At 42.0% G+C, this 14,381-nt stretch overlaps 1 protein-coding gene across 2 annotated transcripts in view; it reads right to left on the reverse strand.

Annotated features, from left to right (window-relative positions):
* The window catches only part of WDFY2 (WD repeat and FYVE domain containing 2), a 143,876-nt gene that overhangs the window by 22,566 nt on the left and 106,929 nt on the right, over positions 1 to 14,381 (reverse strand). Inside the window, exons 6-7 of one of the 2 annotated variants that reach the window (XM_069467698.1) lie at positions 10,112 to 10,224; positions 857 to 983 (exon numbers count right to left, since the gene is read on the reverse strand). In XM_069467698.1, coding sequence (XP_069323799.1) covers positions 857 to 983; positions 10,112 to 10,224 — 240 coding nt within the window. The remainder of the gene's footprint in view (positions 1 to 856; positions 984 to 10,111; positions 10,225 to 14,381) is intronic. The other variant, XM_069467699.1, reaches the window with a different exon arrangement.

A 14,381-nucleotide genomic window follows, 5' to 3' on the forward strand; every position in this document is an offset into this window, starting at 1 on the left:
CACCCTTAATAGCATTTTGAAAACTTCACATGTAAAAAATAATTCAGATTAGTTCTAGAGTTGTAAAGCAGATCTATTACAATATTTTCTGTGAAAACCTTGAGCTGTGTCCCCAGGGACGGCAGCAGCACACAGTAGGGCGACTGGGAGTGTGATCTGAGGGTCACCAGCAGAGTTGCCTGGGGGGACTTCTTGTCACAATCCAGAGTCCCATAGCTCCCGACCAGCAACCAGAACCTTACAACACGGGACCCAGCAATCTCTTCACCAATTCCGCAGTAATCCGAAGTGCCCAGCAAAGTCTGAGAACTGCTCCAAGGAAATACAAGGTTTTCTCTGCTCTTCCTGTCAGCCCCCTAAAACCCATCCCTTAAGGAAGACAAGCCTGATAGGAATCAAGGCAAGTACTCGATAAATATTTGCTGGAGTACAGAATGTACTGTGTAAGGATATTGCCTCTCCCCTTTCCCTCAGGCTGCCAGGAAGCTTGAAGTCACATTGGAACTCAATTATAGAAATTTGGTAGGCCTTCATGGCTTGTATTTTTAAGCTTTTGCTTACTCTCAAATTTTTACTTTTGTATTTTCCCTGGTTCTAATTTTTATCTTTTATTTATTTGCTGCCATTACTTTATTTTATGGTTTTTGTAAGCACTCTCGAAACTTCTGTGGAATAAAATGGAGTATAAATATATAAACCCACTTTTGTACAGATATAAATCAAAGTGGCTGATCTTTGTGTTCCTGGCATGTTCCTTCCCATGCTAAAATCCTGCCACCAAGACCGGGCCACGCTCCTTTGTTCTGGCTGTCGGTTAGGAATCTTTTCTGAGAGTTCTCTAGGAAAGCAGCCTTACTTGTGTCCTTGGAGCTCGATGGCTGTTCCTTTTCTCCCTCCGATGTCCCACATGATGACAGAGTGATCTGAACTGCCTGAGAACAACACCCGCTGCACTGGGTCCCAGCAGAGAGCGGTCACCCCACCTGAGAGGACAGACACAGCCGGACATCAGTCACAGGGTAACAATGTTACTCGCCAACGAGATGTGAATGCACAGGAGCCAGGATCTAGTGCAGTTCCTGGCATACAATAAATTTTTGTTAAAAGCACAAACAAATAAGTCCCAAGAGGGAAAAAAATTGGATCCAAGAATAAAAATCCCGCCCTTTTTAAGCATTTTTTCCCCAAAATTTAATGTACCATAAAATCAATTACTATAAAGACCAAATGGAAATGAAAAAAAAAAAAAAATTAATGGACCTTCAGAAAATAGACAGCATTCTAAGAAGAATGGAAAATATTGTACTGTTTGGAAATATTAACTGTATTTTCTTTTCTTTTTTTTTTTTGAGACAGAGTCTCACTTTGTTGCTCAGGCTAGAGTGAGTGCCATGGCGTCAGCCTAGCTCACAGCAACCTCAGACTCCTCGGCTTAAGCGATCCTACTGCCTCAGCCTCCCGAGTAGCTGGGACTACAGGCATGCACCACCATGCCCGGCTAATTTTTTCTATATATATTTTAGTTGGCCAGATAATTTCTTTCTATTTTTAGTAGAGACGGGGTCTCGCTCTTGCTCAGGCTGGTCTCGAACTCCTGACCTCGAGCAATCCACCCGCCTCGGCCTCCCAGAGTGCTAGGATTACAGGCGTGAGCCACCGCGCCCGGCCTTTAACCGTATTTTCTTAACTGCTACCCACCTCCCACCCTGACAATAACAGCTGACAGGTGCTTCATTAGATTTTTTACTCTTGAATATCAGATATAATTAAGCTACAATATCAGAATTTAAAATTACTTTTTCTCTTTGGGAATTTTAATTTACAGATTCGGGAAAATCACTTACATTCTTAAGTGTCAGTTTCCTCATCTGTAGAATGGGAGCTGTGGCAATCCCACAGCCACTATGACCATCACCACTAATGATAATATCCACACAGCCATTGCCTACTTCCCAGGGCTGTGGTGAGAACTGGATCAGTTACAGAGGACCACTCTGTGGGCTGGCGTGCACAGCACAGATGCTGGTCACTAGATGACTCTAGCGATGTGGCTACAAAACATTATGACAGATTTTCCTCCACGGTAGGCCCCTTGGAGGTGTACTGAAAACAGTAATAATTTTTTCTCATATAAGATGAGCACAAAGCCTACAAATTCTTAAGAATGTCAGAAATACTCATTTTTTTTACATTATTGAAAAAATATTATAGTCTGAAAAGAACATAAAATAGCTTCTCATTTGTTAGAATCTGACATTTTTCTTATTTAGATGATCAATTTGTTACAATGAGGTGCTATATTTTAAAGGCTTTTAGGGAAGTCTCTCTCATATAATTGTATCAGAAGATTTCTTTATGTTCTTTTCCATAGGACTCTGCTTGGTGAGAAGATTTTTTTTTTTTTAAAGAGCAAAAAATGGAAGAAACCCCCCCAAATCAAAATTCCACTACCCTGGATTGTGCTCACTAGCTTCTCCCTATACCTGCACCCCACCCTGCTGGTATACACTCCGTGCATGTGAGAATAAACATCACTTCCCCCAGTGCGTATGCCGTTTACTACCCTCTGCAGCTCCAGCCTTTGGCCCCTGCCACCACCGTCCACTTCACGGCAGCAGCCAAGCACAGCGCAGGGAGTGGACAGGTTCTAGTATTGTCTATTGAATCAATGAAGGAGCAGATGAATAGAAACATAAAAATCCTTCTATTTCCACTTCTTGCAAATTCTTGCTTAAATGCCACCTTCTTAGAGACACTTTCCTTGAGCAGGCTCATTGCTTTCTTTCTCATTCTGTTTTTACTTGGTTGACTGTCTATTGCCCCAAAGGAATACAAGCTCTAGGAGGGCCAGAGCTGTGGCTTGTCCACTACAATATCCCCAGGACCTAGAATTCTGCCTGGCTTACACACAGAAGGCACCCATCCAACAGGCATGGGCAAATGATTGAATGAACGAGTAAGAATACGAATGAATGCCCTTGGCCTTGTTCTTAGCAAATGAAACAGGCATATGCTATCTCTTTCCTGGCTGACCAGTGACGTCACTGTGATGTCACTATTCTACCGCTTGCACCTTTTAGGTCAGGGCATGCTCTGCTCGACGACAGTCTCTCAGATATTCTTGCATGACTGATTAAGCCACTATGATTAGGAGGACAGAGAAGAGAAAGGTGACAATTGTATGAATTCCCCTACATGTAAAATGGGTAGCTCAGGTTCTTTAAAGCATAGTGTCAGATTAATAATGGTGGGCACTGATAAAAAGAGTGATCAGAAAGGCTTAATTGACTCAATTAAAAACACTTAATTGGAGGGGTTGTTCATTCTGTTAGAATCAATATGGAAATACTGCAATAGGGCTTACAATGTATAGGTGACAGATACTTTTAGATTCCCTCGTCAATATACACCTACACATCTACAAACACTGCACCATGAGGAGCAGGCCCTCTGTCCTTCTTTGTTGGTGACCATGGGATGAGGATGGTTTATGGTGAAGGAATTAAAGTTAAGATACGGATTATAAGTGCACAGGCTCTGGAACCAGAATCTAGGCTCAAAGCCCAGCTCTACCTTTATTAGGTATATGACCTTGGGCAAGTTATTTAATGTCTTTGTGTCTCAGAGGTCTCATCTGTAAAATAGAATGACAACAGGACCTAACCCACAGTTTTGTTGAGATTAAATGGGTTAATATATATAAGCATACAGAATAGTGCCTAGCACATGGGAAGTACTCAATAAACATCAGTTATGATCATAGTACAGGAGGCCTCATCTATACAACTTCCGTGAGGGTGTCCTTTGTTTAGTCGGCCTTAAGACAGCACCCAGCTTGTTCCCATACTATCCCATTTATCAAGAGATCAATTAAGGTTTTAGAAACAAGACCAGTCTCTAGCTTTACCACTTACATCCGGCCATCAGGGGCCAGGGCTGGGAAGGGGAGTTCTCTGTAACACAGAGAGTTAGGAAGAGAAAATAGTGAACCTGGTTAAAGAAGTCAGGGTATATTTATCAAGTCCCAGGGCTCAGAGTGGGAAAGATGGAATGAAAAGTAGCAAGACATGAAAAAGGATGGGATGACGTAGGGGGCAAACACCTCTGGGGTCCCATGCCAGCTCTCTGTCAATGTCCTGACAATGAGGTTACTAGCAGTTGGCTTATCAATTGTAAACTACAGTATTCATTTCAAATCAGTTCAACAAGCATGTACTGAACATCTTCCATGTAGTAGGCTCTGTGGATATAATCAAATAAGCCTCAGACCTTACACCACAAATGTGAAGATAAGATGATGGATGACTTTCGAGAACAAGAAGAACATGTGCATGATGTTTGGTGGAGCCATTCTCTCCTGGGGCATGTGGCTACTCCCTCTGCCTACAATGCCTTGTCCTACCTTTTATTACCCAACTAACTTTTTCTCCCTCTTCAAGGTACAGCTCAGATGATCTCTCCACCGGGAAGCCTTCCCAACACCCTCAATCGGGGTGGGCTTCCAATCTCTGCTTATGTCTCTATTGTTACATTGACACCACCAGATTGAACTTTGTCAGATAAGTCTATCCCCAACAGTAGACACTGGATTCTGTATCTCTGTATCTGAGCACGGTGCACAGTCCCTGGTACACAGGAAGTACTCAATACATGCTGACTCATCTGACCCGCTGAATTGGATGGCAGAGAGGAATGGGAGGACGATAAGCAAGAGCATTCAGGAGAGCCCTCCTGTGGGGGGTGGCGGGAGGGCCGGGTGTAGGACACTGAGGAGCAGAGAGGAACAGAGACGGAGGGGAGAGGCGCCCCCAGAAACAGCCTTCCTTCTGTGATTACTGATAGTTTATATGTTCTTTAGAGCATTGCTTATTCAAATACTTTGCTTAATTTTTTTTTTTTTTTTAGACAGAGTCTCACTCTGTTGCCCAGGCTAGAGTACAGAGGCATCAGCCTAGCTCACAGCAACCTCAAACTCCTGGGCTCAAGTGATCCTTCTGCCTCAGCCTACCGAGTAGTTGGGACTACAGGCATGCACCACCATGCCTGGCTAATTTTTTCTATATATTTTTAGTTGCCCAGCTAATTTCTTTCTGTTTTTAATAGAGACGGGGTCTCACTCTTGCTCAGACTGGTCTTGAACTCCTGACCTCGAGCAATCCTCCGACCTCAGTCTCCCAGAGTGCTAGGATTACAGGCGTGAGCCGCCGTGCCTGGCCAGGAGAGGCTCTCTTGCTATTTACTTCCAAAGCAACCTCTGTGCGTGGCATCAGGGTTTCATAGTACTTGCTACACTCATGTTTGGATGAATGGTCTGCAATTACTCATCTAAAGCGTGTACTCTATGCTGGACTAGAAGTTCGATAATGACATGGATTAGGCTTGTTTTATTCACCTACATATAGCCTGGCACCAGCATATACAGAGAGAGCTGAAGATGACTTGTATTTTATACAAACTGCATAAGTGTGAAAATCTTCATTATAAACAAAAATTAAAATTCTCCACTATTTGAGCTTGCATCTTTGCACTGAATTGTGCCTTTCTTGGTTTGTTTATTTTTATTATAGTTACACTGTTCCTTTCAATAATTCTCCTAGCAGCTAATGAACAAGTCTGTATTTAATTTTTGATTAATTAACATGCTTTGGCAGATTTACATTCAAACCCTCCTGTTTCACATATGTTCCTGCTAATCAAAAAAATTCTTAGAAGTAAAAGGAAAAAAGGAGATTTTTATCGACACTATTAATTTCCAATGGCCAAAATATGATTTTCTTCCCCTTTGTGCAGTTTCTGACTTTTTTGATAGAAATACATTCTAATTTCTGTAGAAATAGCAAAGAACTATGATACTTGGCATTTAGCTCCAGAAAGAAAACCAGCAGAGGGAGCATAAGAACTTAAAACTAGTTTCCTAAATCTCTGTGGATTAGAAAGTGTTACTTTGGCCTCTGCACATGAGTATTGGGCCAATTCCCTTGTTAACCCCCATGTTCGTATGATTGTCTGTACTGTGAGAGAGCGGTGGGGTGAAGGGCTATGATGCTGGACACACGCCCAAGACTTACCTGCTTCTGAGTTTGGATCTGGAATGTTGAGATCTCAAGACCACTCTTTAATGGATCTAGGTTTACCCAAATCCTTTCCCAGAACTGGGTCTGCTGAGTCTGGGATCTTCCCAGGCTCAGAATGGGCCTACCACATGGGGAGAGCTCACCAATATGTCTGAATCACCATGGACTCTCTTAGACGTCCTTGCTCTAGCTTCAGTGCATGAGTTGTGCTGGAGCCAGATTACTGACGGACAGATACTACTCTCAGGAATAGTAACAACAACGAGCTAAATATCTGACCCGCTACATTTGCCTTCCTGTTAGTGACCTTCCTGGGCCATGTCCTGTTTTCCTCAAAGCTATTTCTTGATAAAAATGAACCGAAAATGCTTTAAACTCTTGGAGAAAGATAAGACACAATGCCAAGGCAGTATTTTATTTTAGGACAAGCCTACAAAACATGAGATCTTTGAGCTACATATGGCTGACAGCACAGTGGTTAGAAGCAGCTACTGACCCTTTCCTGACCTCGAGAAAACAACATACTGTATAGAACTCAGGGGACTCCCATTGGCCACCCTACGGTGAGTGCCTGAGTACCGAGGAGTCAAGAGGTCAGGCTGAGAGCCACCTGTGCCAAAAGCGAATCTGGGAACTTCCGGTCCATCATCAGGCCTGCTGAGTGCACCTCCTAGATTTTACCTTGAGTCCATTCACTCCTCGCTCTCTCATTGCCACTGTCCCATTTCAAGGGACAGTTCTCTACTAGCTTTCCAATTACACTCTCTACTGCTAGAACAATCTTTTTTTTTTTTTTTTTTTTTTTTTTTTTGTTGAGACACAGTCTCACTTTGTTGCCCAGGCTAGAGTGAGTGCCGTGGCGTCAGCTTAGCTCACAGCAACCTCAGACTCCTCGGCTTAAGCGATCCTATTGCCTCAGCCTCCCGAGTAGCTGGGACTACAGGCATGCGCCACTATGCCCGGCTAATTTTTTCTATATAGATTTTTAGTTGTCCATATAATGTCTTTCTATTTTTAGTAGAGACGGGGTCTCGCTCAGGCTGGTATCGAACTCCTGACCTTTGAGCAATCCACCCGCCTCGGCCTCCCAGAGTGCTAGGATTACAGGCGTGAGCCCCCGCGCCCGGCCTAGAACAATCTTTTAAAATCCAATTAGGTTAACTTCTTTTCTTCAAACTTTTTAATGGCTTCTCATTGACGCCAGGTAAAGCCAGAGATGAGCCTCTGAGATCTGAAGTGACCCTTGCTTCCTGTCTGGCTGTCCCTCCACCCCTGCCTTCCCTCTCCCTCCCTCGTGCCCAGTGTTCCAGCCAAAAAAGAGTGACCGCACTCCCCGGAGGCCATGCTGTTGCCAGTCTCCACACCTTTACCCATGCTGATTTTCTCTGCCTCCATTGTTCTTCTCACTTCTTTTTCATGAACTCAACACTAAGTATCCCCAAAGACCTCAGGGCAAGTGACACCTTCCTGAAGAGGCCCTCCCTGACCACCTCCCACCTCCTTCCAAGTGAGTTGCTCCGTGCTTGCTCCCCACCCGGCACTATAATTACACTGGGTCGTGAGGAATTTGAGGACAATGACTGTGCCTTTTATTTCTGTGACTGGGAGTAGTGGCTGAGGTCAACAAGGGAGAGCACAGAGTGTAAGGAGAAGAGGATGTTGGTCAGAGCCTGGGTGTGCCACAGACCGCAGGGAAGTTGCAGAAAGAGCCATTAGAAGGGTGGAAGGAAGAGTGGGAGAGAGTGTGTCACAGGAGCCAAAGGCAGGCAGTTACGGCAAGAATGGCCACAATGTCGAATGCTGCTGAAAGGTTAAGGATGATAAGGTTTAAAACGTGTCCTAGCAGGCCACTGGTCACCTCAGGGACAGCAGTGTAAGTCGAGTAACAAAGACAAAGCAGACTACAGGGAGCTGGAAAGCAAATGGGAAGTGTAGGATTTGAAGCAGCTGGGAAAATTATATTCTTTTAAGAAGCATTGCTGTTTGCTACAACCTGGGTGAACCTTAAGGACATTATGCTGAGTGAAATGAGCCAGTCACAAAAGGACAAGTACTGTATGATTCCACTCATGTGAGTCACCTAGAGTAGTCAAATTCGTAGAGACAGAAGGAAGATCGTTGCCAGGGATGGGGGGCGTGGGAGTTGGGAGTTATTGTCTAAGGGAATAGAGTTTCAGTTTCACAGATGAAAAATGTTCTGTGATGGTTGCACAACAATGTGAATATATTTAATGCCACTAAACGGCACATTTAAAAATGGTTAAAATGGTAAATTTTGTTATGTATATTTTACCACAATTTTTAAAAAAAGGAGGATTGCTGTTAAGAGAATAAGACGGAAACTGCTACAACAGAACATGGGATTGAGAGGGCTTTGGGTTTTGTTTTTTTTTTTTCCCTCATCTGCAAGTGAGATTAGATGGTTTATTTTTTTAACAGGCAAGCAACTTGAGCATGTTGATAAATTGAGAAAAGTGAGTTAGTCAAAAGGGAGACAAAGGGAATAATTTTGGTGTGGAGGCGCTGAGGAGTTTGCCTGGGGCCAGAGGTAGGCAGGCTCCTGCCCTGGAGGTGAAGGGAGACAGGAAAAGCTTGTTTGTTGGGGTGGGAAGGATACAGAGTGGACAAAATATGTAAGCTTCTCTCTGGTGGCTTTTGGAGGAGAAGGCAGGGGATGAGATGGGAAAGGGGCTTGGGAAGGGTGGTGACGGTCTGCAGCGGCCACTTAGGGGACTGAGAGGGGGGTGACTACGGAAGAAGGTGGACATTCTCACTCACTGAACTGAGGATGCTGGGGAGCCGTGGCTGAAGTGGGGCACCACTGGGAAGGAGGGTGATAGAGGGGCTGAGATGCTGGACACTGGGGGGATCCAGGACCAGAATTCTCCCCAAGGGCACAGGGCAGTTGGAGTGGAGAAGGATGTAGGAAATTGGACAATGAGGAGGCTGAAGTCAGCAGTCAAATACAAGTGTAAGGTTTCTGAGGTGGGACAGTTGTGGGATTGGCCAGGGTGCAGGTGGCTAAAAAGAGAAATTCCTATCCACTGGGCATGTCTCTATATGTTCTTCCTTCTAAAGGCACAGATAATTAAGATGGTCTTTTATGAATCTATTTCCTTGGATTCAATCTTCTTTTTACTATCTGTTTCTGATTCTAGCATTCCATTTTTTTCCTTTGGGAAACCCTTATGATCTGGGTACTATCTGGTTCTACATCTTCTTTCCCTACTTTTCTTCTTATATGACTTCCAAACTCAGTGTTAGCCCTGTTCTACACTAAATCATGGGTTGGTAGTCCGAAGAAAACATAAAAGCCCATCAAGAACCATGACAACAGGCAGTGACTCATTTTCCAGGGTCAACATTCTCTAGAATGTTTCCAGGGTCAACATGTTAAAAATACTAGTAGAAAATTAATCATCATCATCTATTCAAGTCCTTCAAAGGCTACGCATGAATATTTTATATTACTTTGCTTAAATGACCCTGAGTAGACCAGTAACATAAAGGGGACCTTGGGTTTTAAACTGAAAAGGACCCCAAAAGAAGGAAAGTTATAGAGGAACTTGTCCCTTTTTCCACAGCTTAGCTACCCATGATGAGTGTATTTTTCTTTTCATTTGTCTTGAAAGTGGAGGTCCTCTTGCACAGTATCTTCTCACTCCAAGAAGGACCAGGACAGCCCAAGGCAGCTGTCCTTTTGGCCTTCTGAGGACTGAACTGTTGCCACAGTCTCAAACAATGTCTCATTAATGTATGCCAACATTGGCTTTCTCTAGTGCATTATGCCAAAAAACCAAATCACCAACGTTTTCAAAATAGATTGGTTCCTCTTTTGTTTGGATTACGTAGAAGAATTTCTGACATTATGTCTTACTAAACCATTGTGAAATCAGTTAAGCATTATCATACTTATCTTTGCACAAGCACGAACTGTACTTTGCCACTTTCAAAACGAATCAACTGAACATCAGGACATGCAGCAGGCGCTGTCTCACTGTAGTATCAACACATGATGATTTTGCTTTTAGTCCTACCTGTGTGTCCTCTGAATGTTGTGACCAGGGTGCAGTTTTCTTGCTCCAGTTTGAGGATCGTTACTTGGCCTGAGTGGTCACCAATAAACACATGCCGGGTTTCAACATCAAATCTATCATGTAAGCATTAAGGATTGTTTCTCAAAATTGAATGGGCAGAATTTACAATGAAAAAAAAAAGGCATAAATGTAATAAGAAATGTACAAATCCCATCTGAGGAAAACTTGAAGATAGTGCTGAAAGACACAAAAGTGGACTTAACAAAATGAAGGATATGCTGTATTACTGGACAGGAAGATTTAAGATGCTATGTTATTGGATGGTGAGACTTAGAGATGTCACTTCTCACTATATTTATTTACAGATTTAAAATAATCCCAATAAAAATACCAACACATGTTGTTTTCTAGAACTAGGTATATTTATTCTAAAGGTCACGTGCAAAAATAAATAAGGCAAAAGAGCCATAAATATTCTGATAATAAGAATAATATGTGTGATAGGACAGGTGAGTTTTGTCAGATATTAAAACATGTTATAAAGTTTCTTTAATTAGAAGTGTGGTGTCAGTGCATAAATAGACTAACGGAACAAAATAGAAAGTCTAAAAACAGGCTCAAAAGCACATAGAAATTGTCTGATAAAGGTAGCTTTTAAATGAATAAGGAAAAGATGGATTTTAAAAAAATGATGTTGGCAAAAGCTGGATAGCCATTTGGAAAAAAAAATAGGATCTGTATCTCACATTGTATACCACGGTAAATTCCAAATGAATTAGGGATCTAAATGTGGAAAATGAAAACGTAAGTTCTAAATAGGAGAGTTTCTGTATAACCTTGCAGTGGAAAAGCTATGCCTCAAAAACACAAACAACAAATACTATAAGCAAAGCCAAAAGACAAATTGAAAAAAATATTTGCAACTTATGTCACAAAGGGCCCAAATCCCTAACATAAAAAGAGCAATCAAGAATAAAAAGATCACAAACTGAATTTAAAAATGGGCAAGATTTGAATGGAACTATGAATGGACAGTTCAAGAACTTGATATGAAAATGGTACTGTGCAAAAAAACAGTTAACAGAGCAGACCTGACTGCTGTCCTTCGAAAGGCTGCTTACAAAGCTGGCATAGTGTCTGGGAACTTGGATTTTTGGGAGGGTTCCCACCATTAACTGATAAGAGTGGCTCGCTGTGCCTTAACCACACAAACAACACGGCCTATCCTGAATACCTGCTTTCCTTCTGGGAGTCTGGAATTTTGGTATGTGCCAAGTAGACGCTGCCTATGTGACCAGCCCCCAGTAAAAACCCTAGGCATGGAGTCTCTAGAGACCTTCTCTGGTTAACAATGCCTAGCAATCCTATTTCTAGAGATTTATCCCAGAGGTACACTGGCAAAAATATAAAATGACACATGCCTGAGGCTATTCACTCCATATTATTTTAATAGCTAAAGTTTGACAATAACTCAAAAGTCCATCAATCGGGGACTTATTGAATTAGCTATGCTATATCTGCACAACACAATACTATGCAGCTGGGGGGAAAAAATGAAGAAAATTTCCATACATTGACATGAATTTTCAGGTTACATTAAGTGGGAGGAAAAAAAGCCAAGGAATATGAGAGTTTATAAGCTATACTACCTTTGTGTAAGAAAGAGAGGGAAATATAAATGTGTGTGTGCATGTGTGCATGTGCACACAGGGATGTACTTATATTTAGAAAAGGAAGGAGTGGAAGGATTAAGATATAATGAAAATGGCTGCCCATGGAGGGGGGAGAATCAAGGTAAGCGAACAGTGATGGAAGTGAGACATCTCTCTTGTTAGAGATCCCATTTTGGAATCCTGTAATAATATTACATATTAAAAAATATATTAAAATTAAAAGAAAAAATCCCCCAAATTGAAAATGAAGTTAAATAAATGAAACTAACTATGAAATTGGTGATACAACCACATAGTTAGGATTATTTCAAGTGACTTTAAAACACAACATTTTGAATCTACATCCTTGGTATTCTAAGGACAAAGAGAGCTGCGAAGAAATCTAAAATTCTTATTCAGTAGTCTTATTGTTATTTTAACATTGCACTTACTATTTTGAAACCATTTAAATATACCATAGTGTAAAGCAAATAAGGAATTATGTCAGTGTTTTAGGAACCAAGATTTTCAGCCCAAGATAAAAGAACCAGCACAAAAATGAAGAAGTAAAAACCCTGTAATGCTGAATTTTTGTGAGAAATATATGAACTGATGATTTATTTTCTTTTAACACACACACACACACACACACACACCCCATATATATTTCCTGTTATCTCTGAATATTTTTCCTCATTAAAAGAATGGCTGATTCTAGGACTGGGACAGGAAAGGTATGAGATGGGCTTAAGACATGTTATGTAAGGCAGCTACTAAAGGCTCATGGGCTTATCTCAAAGAGACACAGTGGTGAGAAATGAACAGGCAGAGCACAGAGGCTGTTTAGGGCAGGAAAACTCTGTACCATACAACGGTGGAAACATGTCATCACACATTTTTCCAAATCCATACAATGAACAGGACCAAGAGTGAACCCTAATGCAAACGATGGATTTTGGGTGATAATGATGTGTCAATGTAGGTTCATCAGTTGTAAAAATGTTCCACTCCAGTGGGGGACGCTGCTAATAGGGCAGCTGTGCGTGTGGGGGCATTAAGTATACAGGAAATCTATACCTTCTGCTCAATTTTGCTATGGATCTAACACTGTTCTAAAAAATAGTCTTTAAAAAATAAAAATAAAAAAAGACTTTGGGGCCCAGTCTTCCAGTAAAACACACATCTGTTGCCCAGGCTAGAGTGCCGTGGCGTCAGCCTAGCTCACTGCAAACTCCAACTCCTGGGCTCAAGCAGATCCTCCTGCCTCAGGCTCCTGAGTAGCTGGGACTACAGGTGTGCACCACCATGTCTGGCAAATTTATTTTAATTTTTTGTAGAGATGAGGGGTCTCATTATGTTGATTGGGCTGCTCTTGAACTCCTGGCCTCAAGCAATCCTCCTGCCTCAGCCCTCCAAAGTGCTAGGATTACAGGCCATGAGCCACTGTACCCAGCCTGAATTCTTTAAAAAAGTATTTAATTGACAAAAATTATATATATTCAGGTATATAATATGATGATTTGTTATACACTATATTGTGTAATGATTAGCACAGTCAAATTAATTAACACATCCATCACCACCCATAGTCACAATTTGTGTGTATGTGTGGTAAAGAAGATTGAGTGCTTATGCCCCTTCAAAATTCAAATGTTGAAACCTAATCCCCAATGTGATGGTATTTGGAGGTGGGGCCTTTGGGAATGATTAGGTCAGGAAAATGGAGCCCTCACAAATGGAATTAGTCCCTTTAAAAAAAGGTCCCAGAGAGTCCTTTGCTCCTCCTGCCCTGTGAGGACACAGTGAGAAGACAGTTTGTCCATGAAGCAAGAAGCACGCTCCCACCAGACACTGAATGTGCCGGTGCCTTGATCTTAGATTTGCCAGCCTCCAAAAGTATGAGAAATAAATTTCTATTGTTCATAAGACACTCAGTCTAGGGTAATTTGTTAGAGCTGCCTAAACAGACCAAGACAGAGGGGCAGACTGGATGATCTCAAAGTGCCCTTCCACTCTAACACTATAAGGAATCATTACTGTTTTGACAAGAGAGTTCATGTATTTCAGTTCAAGCACTATGCTCATCTGAACTGGCTTGTAGAAAGTCAAGTTTGGAGTTTCTTTTATTAACAGGCCGTATGACCCTCTCAAAGATAAGCTGATCTTGCTTTGCATTCCTTATCAACCTTGCCTCTGGTCTTCTTGGGAACTTGCCACTTTCACAACCTTCCACAATGGCCATTGTTAGTTTCTTCACCTTGCCCTTCCAGCCAGAAAAATAAGAGTGACATTAGCCTATATACACATAAAAATATCCATCCTGCTACATGGCTGCAAAAAACCAGCAATGTGCTTTGTCAGGTTGTTGAGAATCACTGAACAGGCATTTTATAAATATGGAGATGAAACTAGAAAGCAGGCCTTACTGTTTCTTTCTTATCTGTTTCCACCTACTTTCTCATCCGTCAGCAGGTGGAGAGACTAAGACTCTCAGGGTCCTTTACTCCCTACAAGGGTAGCATCATCCCCCCATGCTACACACGGGTCCATACTGTACTTGTTGGAGCCCAGTCAGCCAGACATGAGAATTATCCAGTATCAGCAGGGATTTACCCTGA

This window comes from Eulemur rufifrons, chromosome 4 (assembly GCF_041146395.1).
Source record: "Eulemur rufifrons isolate Redbay chromosome 4, OSU_ERuf_1, whole genome shotgun sequence".
NCBI classification, from domain to species: Eukaryota; Metazoa; Chordata; class Mammalia; order Primates; family Lemuridae; genus Eulemur; species Eulemur rufifrons.